Raw genomic sequence first — 15,008 nt, forward strand, 5'->3', positions numbered from 1 at the left:
AGGCACCAAAGAGGACCAGGGATGACAGGTCCTCACTGGTGTAAGGCCTAAACAGAAAGTGGAGTTGTGCTCAGATAATTTTAGGCAGCATGAGGCTCTTGAGGATGTTCCTTGGGGCTGGGATTGCTGGGAGAGAAGGGCCTCAGTGCCCCATGGATGTTTCAGAGCACTGGATTTTAGGGCTTGTAGAAAGCTGTGTGTGTGTGTTGCTGCCTCCCTGCATCAAGGCAGTCGTGTCTGGTGTTTGTGCTCTGCTCCCACGGCTCCTTCACATTCTCCTGGTTGGGAGTTCTGCATGTTCCTGTAGTGTTTCAGAAAACTGAGCTCTCTAGGGCTTGCCAGTATCCAGAGAGCAGCCTGCATTCCCCAGCAAGAGGGAGCACAGCATCCCTAAGGGATGTGTATGCAAATGCCGTAACCAGAAACATTCCCATCTTGAGGCAGGAGCTGCTGCTGGATCCCAGCTGCTGGATCCGTGCCTGCTTTGTGCTTCCTTTAGCCTTTTTAGAGCTGCCCTGTGCTGCCACCTGGGCTGTGGAGTGTCCCCACTGCTGGTCTCAGGATCACACAGCTCCAGGGTGTGTAGTCCATGATTTGTAAACAGAGCAGTAGCCACAGAGCAAGACAAGCAGGATTTCCTCTCCAGGCAATGCAGTGTCCTTCCCAGAGTGTCCTGTGATCTGCCTGTGCCAACAAGCAGTACCTGGAGAGGCAGGAGGGAGAAGTCTTTTCCAAGATTTTTCTTCCACAGGATCTGTTTAAGAGGATTGAAAGCTTCTTTTTGGGTCCTCCAGGGTCTTGTAATGATTCTCTTGATCCAGCAATCACACATTTGTGGCCCAATCAGACAAGTGGCATGGGACCATTTTGTTCTTCCTGGTGTACCCAGCAAACTGTGTGAATGGAGCAGCAAAGAGCCTCCCTCCCTCCCAAAATACCTGAGGGGCAGGTGTGATGGGACAGACAGCCCTGTGCAGGCAGGCAGCAGGCTGGGTGAGGATGTGGCAGCAGCACAGTTGCTGTTTACACCGAGGTTGCCCATGGTTGCATGTTCTAGCCCTGGTGACCAAAGGGACCTCGTGAAGTGGGACCAGGTGAAGGTGGAGGTGCCCCATGCTGGGTCATTGTGGTTCTGACACAACTTCTGTGACATGGGTGGGGAGACAGTGGAGTTTTCTGCTGTCAATCTTGTGGTTGGAAAGTGCATTTTTCCTCCCACCAACAGATCAGTGTCTGTAATCCAGTTTGTGGGGCTCTGAGTGACTGACACATGAGTGTGGTGCATGTTCCTGTTGAATGGGTGCACACAGGCCTTTTTACCAGGGTAACTGTGGGCAGGTGAACATCCCAGGCTGGTTCTCCTGAGGATGCATCAAAGCTTGTGCCAGCACAGGAGCTGGTGAAGGTGCAGAAGAACCACTGACTCCCTCACTTGTTCAGAGCACCTGTGGAAGCTGGGCTGGGCATGGCTGACGTGCCTCCTCCTGTCCAGCCTGGGGGCAGTCTGACCTACTGCCTGTCCAGCTCCTTGTGGGGATGCTCTCAGTGTGGGAAGAAAGGCTGGAGTGCCAAAGAACTTGCTTCCCTGCTGACCCTGGAGCCACCAGGCTGGAAGGCAGGAGCTTGTTCCTGGTACCCTTCAGCTAAGAGGATCCCTTCCCCAAAGGGGCTCTGGGGAAGGACAGCTCTGCCCTGAATTCCCAGTGCAGTGCCCTGTCCTCTGGCCTTCAGGGAGCTCGGAGCAGAGCCCTGGGATGAAGGAGTGTCCAAGCAGGGCTCTGTGGGCTGGAGTTTGCTCTCCTTCAGAAACCCCGCTGAGAGCTGACAAAAGAGGATGCCAGCTCTACCACAGACTTTTGGGTGGGAAATTTCCCCAGGCTCCAGAGTCCCTTGGCAGTTTGGCATACCCCTGACCATTCCCATGCCAACGTTTTCCCTCTCCTTGCAGCCTTCAGACGACGAGAACAGCGACAACAGCAACGAGTGTGTGGTTTGCCTGTCGGACCTGCGGGACACCCTCATCCTGCCCTGCAGACACCTCTGCCTGTGCAACTCCTGCGCTGACACCCTGCGCTACCAGGCCAACAACTGCCCCATCTGCAGGCTCCGTGAGTCCCTGTGTGCCTGGAGACACGGGCACCTCCTCCCTCCCAGGCCCCTCTTAGGGCAGTGCAGGCTGTGAGAGGGAGCATGTTTTACACACCCCACCCCAAGGCTCAGCATCCCACTGCTGCTGCTCCCACCTGGAGATGAGAATGGCTCTTTGCCCAGGGCCTCCCTGGCCACTCGTCCTCTCCCTGGGATGGACCTGAAGGTGAAGGTGCTCTGAGCTGTGCCATGTTGGCAGTTCTTGTGTGGAAAATGGAAAATCTCCCAAAGGAGGGGATGCAGAAGCTTTATCCTGAGGGTATCTGGCCCAGACAGCAGCCAGCCACGCTGGAGGGCTGTCCAAATACTTTCTGTGATTTTTTTTTTTTTCTTCTGATAACTTTGCTTTCACCAGGAGGCAGAGGTGAGATAAGTCAAATTGGAGTCCTTTGCTTTGCCAGGAGTTAGGAGGATCTGCTTAACCATTGCATTGCTCAGTTCCCAAAAGATGGAAAAAATTACACTCAGTCAGCACTTGCTGAATTCCACATCTTTTCTCAAAAGCACAGAGGCATAGGAATCTCCTGAGAAAATACCCGTGTTTTTGCTGGAATAGGCAGATCATGTGTTTTACCCCCTGCCTGGTCTCTGATGTATTTGATTGTTTCTAACTGATAATTCTGAGGAAAAGAAAAAAAGAGCCTAAGACAGATGTTTGGCCTGAGAAACTAAGTCTAAACAGTTCAAACATGGCAAAGATACAGTAACCAAAAGCAAGATCTTACCAGAGGAAGACAGCTTAGGCTATAAGTGGCACAACTTAAAACAGTTACAGCGTTATCTCATCTGCAGGGGAGCAGGTTGTATTTGTACCTCTGTCCTCTGTCTCTAGGCTGATCTTGCAGTGGCTGGGTGCAACAAGAACCAGGGAAATGCCTGGCAAGTCCTCACAGCTGCATCAGAACAGATGTCTGGCTCGTTCGTGTGCGCCCTTGGCACAGAGGAACTAACAATATTAAAGATCTGCAGATAGAAAATGGGGCTGTGGGCAGGGGTGGAGATCAGAGCCGTGGTGGTGGGAGGACCAAGGGATCTCTGTGCTGGAGGCAGGAGTACAGCTCTAACCCTCCAGCTGGGTTTGCAGCCAGCGCAGAGCCTCTCACCACCACAGCCCATGGCAGGCACAGTGCTTCCAGTGCCAGCTGGGCCCCAGGGCTGAGCTTTGTGGGGTCTGAATGAGCCCAGAGTGGTTTTACATGAGCCCCCCACCCATCCTGTAGATTGCAGTGCACTCCCAAGGCCAAGCTCATGTTTTTTCGTACTGGAATTGGAATGACCCACCCTTAAGGGCAACTTCTCTGGGCTTCTACTCTTGTACAGTATCAGGCCTGAAGGATGTCCATGACTGTACCTGTTCTCCACAAGGACTCTGTGTGCCCAGACTTTTTCAGCCAGCAGATCTCTTCCCTCTCTAGCTGAATTGACTGGAAGCCTGACCACAGCACTTGGCTTTGGGGTGCTCAGGGTGCACAGGGGAGCTGCCCCATGCCAACAGCGTGCCTGTGGCAAGGCAGGGAGCTCTGGCATGGCCTGGTCCTGCTGGGCTGTGCAGTCACCTGCCTTGTGTTCCCTCCTAGCCTTCCGTGCCCTGCTGCAGATCCGGGCGGTGAGGAAGAAGCCGGGGGCTCTGTCGCCGGTGTCATTCAGCCCTGTCTTGGCACAGAGTGTTGACCATGACGAGCACTCTGTAAGTACCTTGGGACCCCGGGGACAAAGCCTGGGTGCTGGTCTCGGCCTCAGCAGGCAGCTGGTGGGTGCATCAAGCTTGGCCTGATGGTTGGTGACACTTCCTGGTGTCCCAGGGACCTCGGGAGGTTGGCTCAGACCCTGCACCGAGGGCTTCCTGAGCAGTGCAGCCTTTCTTGTCAACCTGCGAGACTGTGGGGTCCTGGATTAGTGATGCAACTAGATTGGAGGAAACAAATCCATAGAAACCTCAGGCTGATAAGATTTCTTGGAGCCTGTCCCAGCAGAAGAGTGGCAGACTCTGGGCATGACAGGGTTGGGGCTGGGAAAACAGGGCAGGGGAGTTACAGTTTGACTTGCCCACACATCTGTGTGGCATCACACCAATGAAATGCCCTTGGCACTGGGGTTCTCAGAAAGGCCTCTTTTTTGCAGCCTCCCTGAGTGTGCTGGGAGACAGCTGAGGGAGCGTGGGATGGGTAGAGTGGCACTGGTGCCCTCAGGTCCCAGCTGCATGTCCCCAGTGTGGTGAGGGCAGCAGCTCTTTGCCTGAGCAGTGCTGTTGAACAGCTGGCTCTGGTGGGACACATGAGATCAGAGTGGGAAGGAGAACCACATGTAGATCATCTTACAGGCTTTTGTGGGAACAGATGCTGTCACAGGAAAAGGCTGCCCTCTGCAGTGCTTTAGCCCTGCTGCTTTCAGCTGGGGCTGAGGAACAGGGCAGGGTAGAAAGCCCGAGGGTTGCTGTGAGGCAGAGCATGGTGTGTGGAGGAAGCAGGTGCTGTCACCTGCAGCGAGGGGTAAGGAGATGCTGAGTGTCTCTTCCTGTCACTAACCTCAAGAAACAACTTCTTTAAAACATGGTTTTCTCTCGACAGCGTCCCTTTAAGTCCCTTAAGGTGAGCTCTGTCTCCCTGCCCAGCAGGAAGCCTAGGAGGGGAGTAAGAACAGTAAGTGGCCTCGGGTGCTTGCACTGGGCTCCCACGGTGTCACCTGCACGAGGCAGTCACACACACAGGGCTTGCTGACACGCTGGGTTTGACCTGTGCCCCTGCCTGGGCTATGACACTCCACCTCCTGCCTCCACTGTGGCAGTGAGACACTCACACCCTGCACGGACCACCACTGACCTCCCTGGTTTGCCTGTGGACAACAAGCGAGATGGAAGCAGCTTGTCGCAAGGGTCTGACACTGGCTCTCAGGGACTGTCCCCAGGTCCTGAGCCTGGATGATTTATGGTCCCTGACCAAGATATTTTCACAGTTTCATAGGACTGTGGGCAAACTGCTGTCCCCTTGGCTCACCCAAAAGCTTCCTTGCACTTGTCTCATCCCCTCGGCAGTTTGGTGTGGGCACATCCTGGTGTGGTTTCCAGCCCGGTGCTGGGATGTAGAGGTAGATAAAGAGGCACAGCTGGAGCAGGTCTTGCCTTCAGGAACACTGGCTGCAAGAGGCTGATTTGCTTTTACAGCAACAGGAGGGATGGAGCTTGTCTTGTCTGGGGACTCTTTGAGTTGGTGTGGGATTGAGTAACTGGAACACTGTGCTGGGAACAGCATGAATGGCAACAGTGGGGGACCAGGAACTGGGAAAGGGAAAGGTGAAGGAGGCCCCAGGTCAGGAAGAGGGTTTGTGCCCTCTGTGTACTCCCATAAGATACAGCTATGGCTGTTCTTGATATCAAGGTTTTATTTTGCTCAAGCCAACCTAGATGCTCGGTGTTACGAGGAACGTGGCTTGCTGGGCTTGTCAGGTCTGGAGAAAACCAGGCAGGGTTCAGGTAATGAGGCTCTTGCAATTTTGGCACGACCTGGCTCTCTGCAAGCCTCCTCCAGTGTCCAGCAGTGCTCCTGGGTGGTGTAAGTGTCCCAGAAGAGAGCAGTGTCTCTTAGGGTTGTTTGAAAGCTCAGTAACTTGCAGTGAGGGTCTCGTAGCCATTGGCTGAGAAATCCTCCTCCAGCCTCTGAGCTGTGCCATGGAACCTGAGCTTTCACCACAACAACCCAAAATGAGCAGCCTTTGAACCTGCAGGCTCCAGTCTGCAGAGGCAGGAGAAAAAGTCCCAAACATGAGCCAGGGGAGTTTGTCTCCGTGACTTTTCTGTCGACAAAATAGCACCTCTGAACTGCTGTCTGGAGATGAAAGGTCTTTTGGAGGTGGCTTTTGGCCCCACCACCTACAGCTGGCAGCAGCTGGGAGCCGATTCCTTGTTCAGCTGAGCTGAGCTGGTTCTCTTCAAACCAGCACAGGACCAATACTGAGGTGAGGGTCAATGACTGACCCTTCCCATCAGACCTAATTCCTCCTGTGACCACAGGTGAGTCAGTTCAGCACTGAACCCACACCAGATTAGTGGCTGTGCTGGAACAGGCTGCTGGGGAGGCTCATCTGCTGCTGTGTGACAGAGACATCAGGCTTTCACAGGAGTTCATGGCCAGGCTTAGCAGCAATGTGCCATCTTAGGCACAACTTAGAACCACTTCCCTGAGGATAAGGGCTGGAACAGCTCAGTTTAATGCAGTCTGGACTGCTGCAGTGTTGCCTCTTTGTTTGCATCAAGCTGGGCTGATCTCTTTATGGCCTCCTGGGTTGCAGCATAAACCCCATTTGTCCCTGAGTCCACAGGATCTTTACGATCAGGAGGGTTTTTAACCAATGTTGGTTTAATGGCTTTGCAAGGGTTCCTTTGACTGGCAGCTTCATGAGTTACAGAGAGAATGGGAATTGGTGTGGCTTTCCCTCCTCCCTTATGGGTTCAGTGGTTCTGTGATCCCTTTCCTGCCCTTTAGCAGAGGTGACTGTGCAGGGAGCCACCATTAGCAGCTGGGAGGACATGGGAGAAGTGGAAATGGAGTAGGCTCTGAGAACCATCAGCTGGTGCACATGTTCCCTCCTTCAACTCTGTCTTGGTGACACTGGTGCTGCTGTGAAACAGCTGCATGTTCTTGGCTGGAAGCACAAGTGAGGTGTTCATTGAGCTGGAAGGGTCTCTGAACCATTGGAGGAACTTCTGGGAGAAAAAATCCAAACTTATTTTATAGCAGCTTTTTGGAAACCCACTTTCTCACTCTCCTTGCCCAGCTCTTGAAAGTACATCAGAGGGCTGCCCAGCCGCCATCCAGCTCGCTGGGATGCCCAGTCTCTGGGCAGCACTCTGGAAACTTGCCTGGAGCATCATCAGCCTTACAGCCCTGAGGGAATGAGTGGCTGTTGCAGGGGAAGGAGCTGAGGTGCTGTGGAGAGGTGGCTGTGGGGATGGGCTGCCTGCCAGGGTGGCAGCAGGGCCTCCCTTTTCCAGGGGGGTTCCCGCCTGGTGATGTTTTCCCAACGTCCCCTCTCTCTCTTGCCCGCAGAGCTCTGACAACATCCCTCCCGGCTACGAGCCCATTTCCTTGCTGGAAGCGCTGAATGGGCTCCGCTCCGTTTCCCCCTCCATCCCCTCTGCTCCTCTGTACGATGAGATCAGCTACTCCGGGGTGGTGGATGGGATCCCTCCCGCCAGCCGCCCGCTCGTGGGCATGGACAGAGCCCTGGAGAGCGGCCACCAGAAGGGCAAGCGCAGCAAGTCTCCAGACAGGTCAGCATGGGGACAAGGGACACTCCTGCAAGCCCTGAGGGCTTGTGGCCACATACACTTCGAGCCAGGAGAGGGCTCTGGCTGGTCCCCTCGCTGCTGACTGGGGATTTTAGGAGGCCAGCAGGTACTCGTGCCAGAGAGAGAACTGGGACATCGTCCCTCTGTTCAGCCTGAGGTTACAGCTTGTGTCTCCTAAAGGCTGGCTGTGCCACCAAAAGAAATAGTATTTTTAGCAAGGAGAATTTAATCTTAGAATCATGGAGTGGTTTGGGTTGGAAGTGGTCTTAAAGTTCATCTCATTCCACTCCTCTGCCATGGGCAGGGACACCTTCCACTAGCCCAGGTTGTTCCAAGCCCTGTCCAACCTGGCCTTGAACACTTCCAGGGCTGGGGCAGCCACAGCTTCTCTGGGCAACCTGTGCCAGGGCCTCAGCACTCTCACAAGGAAGACTTTGGATGGAAATGTCTCCTTCCCAATGCACTGAGTCCCTCAATTTGCATTTGACATCCAAACTTTGTTGGATTTCAGCTTTACATGGAGCTCCACAGGGGCAAAAGAATGGGGAGAGAAGTGACCTGAATTCAGAGCACAAAGAGCTCAGTTGAGATCCTGTAGTTGTCTGAAGGCTCCTGTTTTTGCTTTGGGATGGAGGGTGTAGGTGAGGATGCAGGGCTGTAGAGATAGGATCAGCCTGGGTTTGTTCCTGGCACTCCTCCCTGTGCTCCAGCCCAGTTTTCCCCCGGGAAGGGAGTCCAGAAGGTGTGAGGAGCAGTGTGGGACCTGAGCCTCATGCAAAGGCAGGTTTGTCCAGGCTGTGTTGCTGTGCCAAAGCTCGGCACTCCTTGGCTCTGTCCTGCTGTGCTGCCGCTCCCCATGGAGCCAATACAGGAGGCCTTGGTGAATTCGGGGAGCTCCTGCTTGTGGGCTTGTGCTGCCCCAGATCCTCCAGGAGCTGTGGTGCTGGTGGTTCCCTGCAAATGGAGTTTCTCTTGCCACACAGCACACTACGGTCCCCCTCGTCCCCAATCCACGAGGAGGATGAGGAGAAGCTCTCCGAGGACTCCGACTCGCAGCCGGCGCTGAGCGGGGGTGAGCTGGTCCTGAGGGAGACCAGCTCTCCAGAGGTGAGTGTGTGCTCTGCTGGGGAGCTGCCCTGAGCTCTTCTGGGGGGGCTTCTGGGACAGGGGAGGTGTCTCGTGAAGGGCCATTGCTCAGAGCCTTGGCTGCTTTATTTACCCCTGGGGCTCCATGGGGAAGGATGTAGCCACTCCCTGTGCCCCTGACCCCTCTTTGGGAGCAGAGGCATTGGATAACCGCTCCTTTGGAGCCATGTCAGAGCTTACCTTCCCCAGTGTCCTGAGCAGTGTTTGGGGTAGGGATGGGAGCTGGACCTTGCTGGGATGTAAAACCCCTCCATCCCAGCCCATGGTGCCACAGCATTGGGGGGTGGCCCCTTGGTCCTGCCCTGGAACAAGTACTGGCCCCAAGTGCAGCTCCCTGGAGAAAGCCAGAGCAGGAGAATGGCACAGCAAAGGCCCCCAGCTGCAGAAATAACCTGTGCTGTCCCTCCTTACAGAGTGTGGCAGGGGAAGAGATGGAGGAGGCCTCGCCTGTGCAGCAGGGTAGGTGTGAACCTGGCTGTGGGTGCAGCCAGACCTTGGCTTGGTGTCCAGTGCTGTTGTGGTGGGATGGGGACAATTAGGGAATGAACAGAAACATCCAGTCCCCAAAGTCCATCTCTGAGCCTCTGTGGTTCACCAGGGAAAGGTGCCAGGGTCTCTTCTGGGAAGTGGGGGAAGAAAATCCACAGATCTCCCTGGTTTATTTGCCAAGCATCTCACCTTGCTCTAAGCTCTACACAAGTAGAGCTTTTCACACCATGGGCTGTTTCCTTGCACCATTGGGGTCCTGGTGAGAGCACAGTCACAGTACTGGGCATGCAGGATGTGCCCCATGTCTTTGGGATGGATCTCTAGTGCTCAGCCAGCACCCAGAGGGCACAGGGACGGGGTGAGAGAGGGGTGATGGGCACGTTTTGGGCCATGAGCCTGTGAAAAGGTGGCCCTTTGCCACCGTGACCTGGGCCAGTCTGAATGGCTCTCCTGGGACCTCTATGGGGCTGGGGGAGCCAGGGAGCTTCCTCATGTGGAAGATCTCCACCCGTGCCGGCCAGGAGACCCCCAGGGCTGGGCTAGGGGCTGAGGGGCTGAGCTGGGGACTGAGCTGGGGGCTGAGGGGCTGAGCTGGGGGCTGAGGGGCTGTGCGGGAGGCTGAGGGGCTGAGCTGGGGGCTGAGGGGCTGTACTGTGGCTGGTTAACCGCAGGTGCTGGCCGCCCGCCCTCGGTGGAGGACGTGCTGCAGGACGGCGGCTGCGGCGAGAGCCGGAGCCTGACACGGTCCGAGAGCGACCCCCCTGTGGACGTGTTCCTGCCAGGTAACGGCCGTGCCGTTGGGGCTGGAGCTGCGGGGCTGTGCCCGTGGCTCCGGGGCCTGGGGGAGTTGGGGAGTGTGTTCCTGCCCACGGGCAGCTCCAGCTGCAGCCTTGAGATGGGGCAGGAGCGAGCTGCCCGGAGCAGGGGCTGCTGCTCCCTCCCCCTGGGCAGAGCTGTGGGCGAGGGGGGGGTAACACAGAGGTAACTTGCCCCGCCTTCTCTCTCCTCCTCCCTCACCCTTGTGTCTCTGTCCTTCCCCTCCTTCCTCCTCTCTGGGCTGCAGCCACTCCATGGCAGTTTTGTGTGACAGAGGCCTCCTGTGTGCTCCCAAATGTGCTCCTGCTTTTGGGCAAGGGAGGGGAAGCATCTGGGCCAGTTCCTGGGGGGTGGGGTAGTGTCGTCCCGGCGGGGAGGGGTCCCGTGTGCCGGGGGGGGGCCCCTGCGCTGTCCTCACCTCTGACTGTTGTCGTTGCAGCCTGTTCTCTTCTGTAGAGTCGCAGTCTGTTCTGAGTTACCTCTCTAATGTCTCCTTCCCTCTCTGTCTGCCTTCCTCCCTCCTGTCTTGGGCAGCACTGGGTCCTGATTCCTGCTCTGTTGGTATAGAGGAGTAAGCTGGTACGTCTTCTCATTCTTCTTTACTGTTGTGAGGGGCAGCAGGAGCCCTCCTGGGAATGTGGAATGGGGCTGGTCCTGGCCATGGAGCAGGGAAGGAAGGGGCAGCAAACCAGCCAGGCTCTGTCCTGGGTCCATTCCCATGCCTGGCACCAGCATCCCTGCTGTCCCTGCGTGCCAGGACCCCAAGCAGGGCAGCAGAAACCCCTGCCCTTCCCACTGGCTTCTGCTGCCTCGTTGGCACCGTGAACACCCTGCTGGTGTCTCCAGGCTGGTGACAGAGGGTGTGTTGTCCCCTTAGTGTCCTGTGTCCCACCCCTGATGCTGAACCTGCATCGGAGGAGATGGAGCACTTGGCTCCAGCCCTGTCTCCCTTGGCCAGCCAGGGCAGGAGGGTTTGGCCGATCCCCCTGCCAGGCCCTTCCTCTGCCCCCAGGGCTCCCGTTTCCGACGCTGAACCCCCTTCTCCTCTCCCAGGTTCATCCGACTACACCAAGACGCTCCCCGTCCGCGGCACCGGCAGCCCCACGCAGCCCCTTCTCTTCGAGCAGACCCATCTGCACCTGGAGGACGAGCAGAGCCTCCCGTGAGCGGGGCCGGGCCCTGCCGGAGCCCCCCGGCCCTGCCCGCGCCCCTCCGGACACGGTGCCGGCACAGCCCGTGCATGTTCCCTGGCGGTGGGTCGGGGCTGGGCCGTGTTTCCCGTGGGGGGTGTCCGTGGGGCCGGGCGGGGGTTTGGGTTCCGATGGGCAGATGAAGGACGGACACTACCGATGTATATTTTGTACACACCGAGCACAGCCCTTTGCTGTCACTGCCCCTGTACAGAGCCGTGGCCTCCCCGCCGTGCCGGGCCGCGGGGCTCCGCGGGGAGGGGGTTCCGCGGGGGTCACCCCCGGCCCGTCCCGCAGAGCCCGGCGCTGCCCACGCCGTGTGCCTTGTTCTGCTTCTGCGGGGGGGCCCGGGGCGCGTCCCTCCCACCTCCCCGTCTATGTTTGTAGGAATAAACACGTGGAGCAGCCCCGCCAGAGTCCGAGTGCACCGGGGGGACAGGGAGGGGACAGGGGCGGGGAACCGGGGGGAGTGGGGGGCTCAGGGGGGACCGGGAGGGAGCGGGGGCTGCGGAGGCGGGGCCAAGGACCGAGGGGCGGGGCCAGTGGTTGAGGGGGCGGGTCCGGGAGCATCAGGGCGGGACCTTTCCGCTGAGGGGCGTGTCCATGTCTTGGGGCGGGGCCAAGGCGCTGTGGGCGGGGTCCTCCGTTCCGTCCCCCGCCACCTTCCCGTCGTGCCCTTCGCCGCCCCGTCCCGTCCCCCCCGCTCTGGGCTGCGATTGGCTCTCTGTGGCGCTCGGCGCGCGCAGCCCGGTGCCCGCGCGCCGCCCGCCCCGCCCCGGGCGCGCGCGGCGATTGGCGGGCCCCGCCGGGCGCCCATTGGCCCTGCGGCGCGCGGCGCGGCGCCATTGGCCGCGCGCGAGCGGCGGTCCCGCCCCCCGCGGTGCCGTGGGCGCAGCGCGTGCGCGGAGCGGGTGGCGGTGGCGCGAGGCGATGGCGGCCGTGGGGACGATGGCGGCCATGGGCCCCCTGCCCCCCATGGGCGCGCTGCCGCCGCTGCCCACGCTCGGCGTGCCCGGCGTGCCCGAGCTCAAGCCGCTCACGCGCTACGAGGCCATGCGGCTCGGACCCGGCTGGAGCCACTCGTGCCACGCGATGCTGTACGCGCCCAACCCGGGCATGCTGTTCGGCCGCATCCCGCTGCGCTACGCTGTGCTGGTGAGGGCCGGGCGGAGCCGGGGCCGGGAGCGGGAGCGGAGCCGGGGCCGGGGCCGGGAGCGGGAGCGGAGCCGGGGCCGGGGCTGGGGCCGGGGCTGGGGCGGGGCGGGAGGGCGTCGGGGCGGACGGGGCTGGGCCGGGCCGCGGGTGCGGGGGCGGTGGATGAGGGGGCGGCTCCGCGGGAGATCCGAGCAGGGCGGTAGCGTCAGGCTGGGCCCGAGCCCAGGGGGAGCCCCCGGGCCCGCGGGCAGTGCGGTGAGCCCCGGCGGCCGGGCCGGCGTCGCTGAGCGGTCCTGGATGCGCCGGAGCTGGAAGGGCCGCGCCGGAGCGGCCGCGGCGCCCCCTGCGCTCCTCCGGCTCCTCCGGAGGCTCCGTGGCCCCTCCTCGCCCCCCGGCGGGGGCCCCGCCGTGCCCCATTAACACCCTGCGCCTCTATTGCAGATGCAGATGCGGTTTGACGGACTGCTGGGCTTTCCCGGGGGGTTCGTGGATCGCCGTTACTGGTCCCTGGAGGACGGTCTGAATCGGGTGCTGGGCTTGGGTTTGGGCTGTGTGCGCCTGACGGAAGCTGACTATCTGTGCTCGCACCTGACAGAGGGGCCACATCGCGTGGTCGCACACTTCTACGCCAGGCAGCTCACCCTGGAAGAGCTGCACGCCATCGAGATCAGCGCGGTGCATTCCCGAGACCACGGGATGGAGGTGGGACACCCGGGAGGGGTGTGCGAGCTCTCACTTAGCCCAGGGAAGGCGCCGCTTCCTCCTGGGTCTGCCGGGCGGCCCTGGCCAGCCCGGCCGGGGAATGCACCGCAGGTAGAGCTGCCGGCGGCAGGTGCCAGCACCGCCCGAGGCATCGGCGATAGGAGCCGGCTGGGGTCGCGCCGCGGGCTCCAGAGCACAGGGAGCTCCGGCTCCAGCCTTTCCTGGCGTCTGCCCGCGCAGGGACAAGCCCGTGTAACCCTCGGCCAAGGGATGTGGCCGAGGGCCGTTTGCAGCTGGGGGGGATCCCTCCCCGCCCTGGGCTGAGTGCCCTGGACCGGACCGTGACCGCGGTGTGGTGATGTCGCTGTGACCCGAGTCCTCCCCGGCCTGCATGGGGGTCGTGCGGGGGCATCTTCCTCCTCCTCCTCCTCCTCCCGGGCAGCTGAATGTGGCTGAAGCCCCGGGGCATTGTGAGAGAGACCCAGGGCCTCCCCCTGCGCCCTCCGGGCGCTCGGTGGGTGTCGGCAGCCGCGTGAGCAGAGACAGTGGGCGCTGGGTTGTGGCCTGGGTGAGGGGGACATGGGGGCAGCTGTGGTGTCCCCACAGGGGGAAGGGGCTGGAGGGGGAAGAGACACTCCCCATAGTGGCCTGGGGCAGCGGGATCCCCCCCAAAGGGGCAGGATGGGGGAACAGAGCCAGGGCTGGGACGGGGGGCTGGGCAGGGAGAGCAGGGGCCTGGCTGGGGGAGCTCGGGAAGGGGCAGCACTGGGGCTGAGCTGGGCTGAGGGCAGGGAAGGGCAGGGCTAGTGTGGAGGGAAGGCAGGACCTGGCAGCGGGGCAGGGTGGGCCTGGGCTGTGGGCTGGCGGGCACTGGGTGAGGGTGTGGGGACAGGGGGGTGCGGAGAGGGGGGCTGGTGCTGCCGTGGCCCTGCTGAGCTGTGCCCTGTGCATTTGCAGGTGATGGGCATGGTCCGGGTCCCCCTCTACACCCAGAAGGACCGCATGGGCGGGCTGCCCAACTTCCTGGCCAACTCCTTCGTCGGAACTGCCAAGTTCCAGCTGCTGTTCGCCCTGAAGATCCTGAACATGGTGCCGGAGGAGAAGCTGGCCGAGGCAGTGGCCGCCACGCAGAAGCCGAAGAAGCCGGCCATCGACCACGTGGGAGGGGCAGCGGGACACCTGCACGGCCACAAGGCGGGCAACGAGCTGGGCAAAGCGGGCAACGAGCTGGCGGAGCGGGCAGAGCACCCGGGCATGGCACAGGCGGGGGCCGAGCAGCTGGCGGGGCTGGAGGGCCAGGCCCTGGCGGAGCAGCTGGCGGGGGCCGAGGCGCTGGAGCAGCCTGTGGGGCTGGGGGCCGACGCGGTGGCAGAGCAGCCATTGGCCGAGGCGATGGAGTGACCCCACTGTGTGTGCGCTCCAGTATAAGTGGGTGAGCCAAGAGACTTCTTCCTTTCCGACCTGGGGCTGCAGTGGCTGCCCACGCGACCACACTGCCCAGCCGGGAGGGTCTGGGTTTGTCTGAAGCAGGGAAAAGCGATTTATTTTTATGGCCATTAAACTCTTAGCGAGCTTCCCAGATCAACCTGCACAGCCCCTGCAGAGAGTTCATGTGCTTACATGAGGGCGCCAGAGCCTTAGAATTATGCTTTGATTTCAGGGACACACTGCTGCTGTCAGGTCCCCCTTCCATTTTTAAGAAACAGAACATATGAATTTTTTAAATGCCCCGTGCTGACTTGGCTGTGTTGGCAATGGGCACAGCAGAGTGACGGGGCTGCTGGTCAAGCACATCTGCCCATGTCAGCGACCAGGCCCCTGCTTGGGGTGCTGGTGCAACAGGGCAGCTGTGCTATGAATTCCCTCTGGGGCGTTAGGGGTGCTCATGTGGGGCCCTACCTGGAGATCTGTGGGAGCAGAAAAGTGGAATAAATGGCTTTGCTGAAAGTTTAGCAGTTGGGACTGTTCTTGAAGGTTGAGGCTGAGCCTGCAGGACCCAGAGCTGGGGGAAGGTAGGGCTGGGAGGGAGCAGCACCCATCAGCTCCTGCTGCCACAAGGGTTTGTTCTCTGGACTGTG

The 15,008-nt window shown here is 60.2% G+C and overlaps 2 protein-coding genes across 6 annotated transcripts in view; both read left to right on the forward strand.

Moving 5' to 3' along the window:
• Positions 1–11,483, forward strand: part of MGRN1 (mahogunin ring finger 1) — a 52,676-nt gene extending 41,193 nt beyond the window's left edge. The window contains exons 10-17 of one of the 4 annotated variants that reach the window (XM_027750899.2): positions 1,949–2,108; positions 3,726–3,835; positions 4,716–4,787; positions 7,191–7,414; positions 8,416–8,539; positions 8,992–9,037; positions 9,739–9,849; positions 10,937–11,483. In XM_027750899.2, coding sequence (XP_027606700.1) covers positions 1,949–2,108; positions 3,726–3,835; positions 4,716–4,787; positions 7,191–7,414; positions 8,416–8,539; positions 8,992–9,037; positions 9,739–9,849; positions 10,937–11,049 — 960 coding nt within the window. In that variant the 3' untranslated portion in view covers positions 11,050–11,483. Of the gene's footprint in view, positions 1–1,948; positions 2,109–3,725; positions 3,836–4,715; positions 4,788–7,190; positions 7,415–8,415; positions 8,540–8,991; positions 9,038–9,738; positions 9,850–10,417; positions 10,463–10,936 lie in introns of all 4 variants that reach the window. The other 3 variants (XM_027750897.2, XM_027750898.2, XM_027750896.2) reach the window with 3 other exon arrangements.
• A 493-nt stretch (positions 11,484–11,976) lies between these two features.
• On the forward strand, positions 11,977–14,882 carry NUDT16L1 (nudix hydrolase 16 like 1). 2 transcript variants are annotated; one of them, XM_027750871.2, is made up of 3 exons: positions 11,977–12,228; positions 12,670–12,930; positions 13,888–14,882. In XM_027750871.2, exons 1-3 carry the CDS (start codon positions 12,004–12,006, stop codon positions 14,329–14,331), a joined length of 930 nt encoding a protein of 309 aa, XP_027606672.1. In that variant the 5' UTR covers positions 11,977–12,003; the 3' UTR covers positions 14,332–14,882. The 2 variants fall into 2 exon arrangements, with proteins under 2 accessions (XP_027606672.1, XP_027606673.1); XM_027750872.2 differs by lacking the exon at positions 12,670–12,930 and having other exon boundaries at positions 11,981–12,228.
• Positions 14,883–15,008: the final 126 nt, after the last annotated feature.

Source organism: Pipra filicauda, unplaced genomic scaffold, assembly GCF_003945595.2.
Source record: "Pipra filicauda isolate LSUMZ 115617 unplaced genomic scaffold, ASM394559v2 scaffold73_size2923735_pilon, whole genome shotgun sequence".
Taxonomy (NCBI): Eukaryota; Metazoa; Chordata; class Aves; order Passeriformes; family Pipridae; genus Pipra; species Pipra filicauda.

Coding starts and splice junctions, on each gene's coding strand:
- NUDT16L1 (XM_027750871.2), top strand. CDS start 12,004: ATGGCGGCCGTGGGGACGATGGCGGCCATGGGCCCCCTGCCCCCCATG. Junction 12,229..12,669: donor CGCTGCGCTACGCTGTGCTG/GTGAGGGCCGGG, acceptor CCTCTATTGCAG/ATGCAGATGCGGTTTGACGG. Junction 12,931..13,887: donor CCCGAGACCACGGGATGGAG/GTGGGACACCCG, acceptor GTGCATTTGCAG/GTGATGGGCATGGTCCGGGT.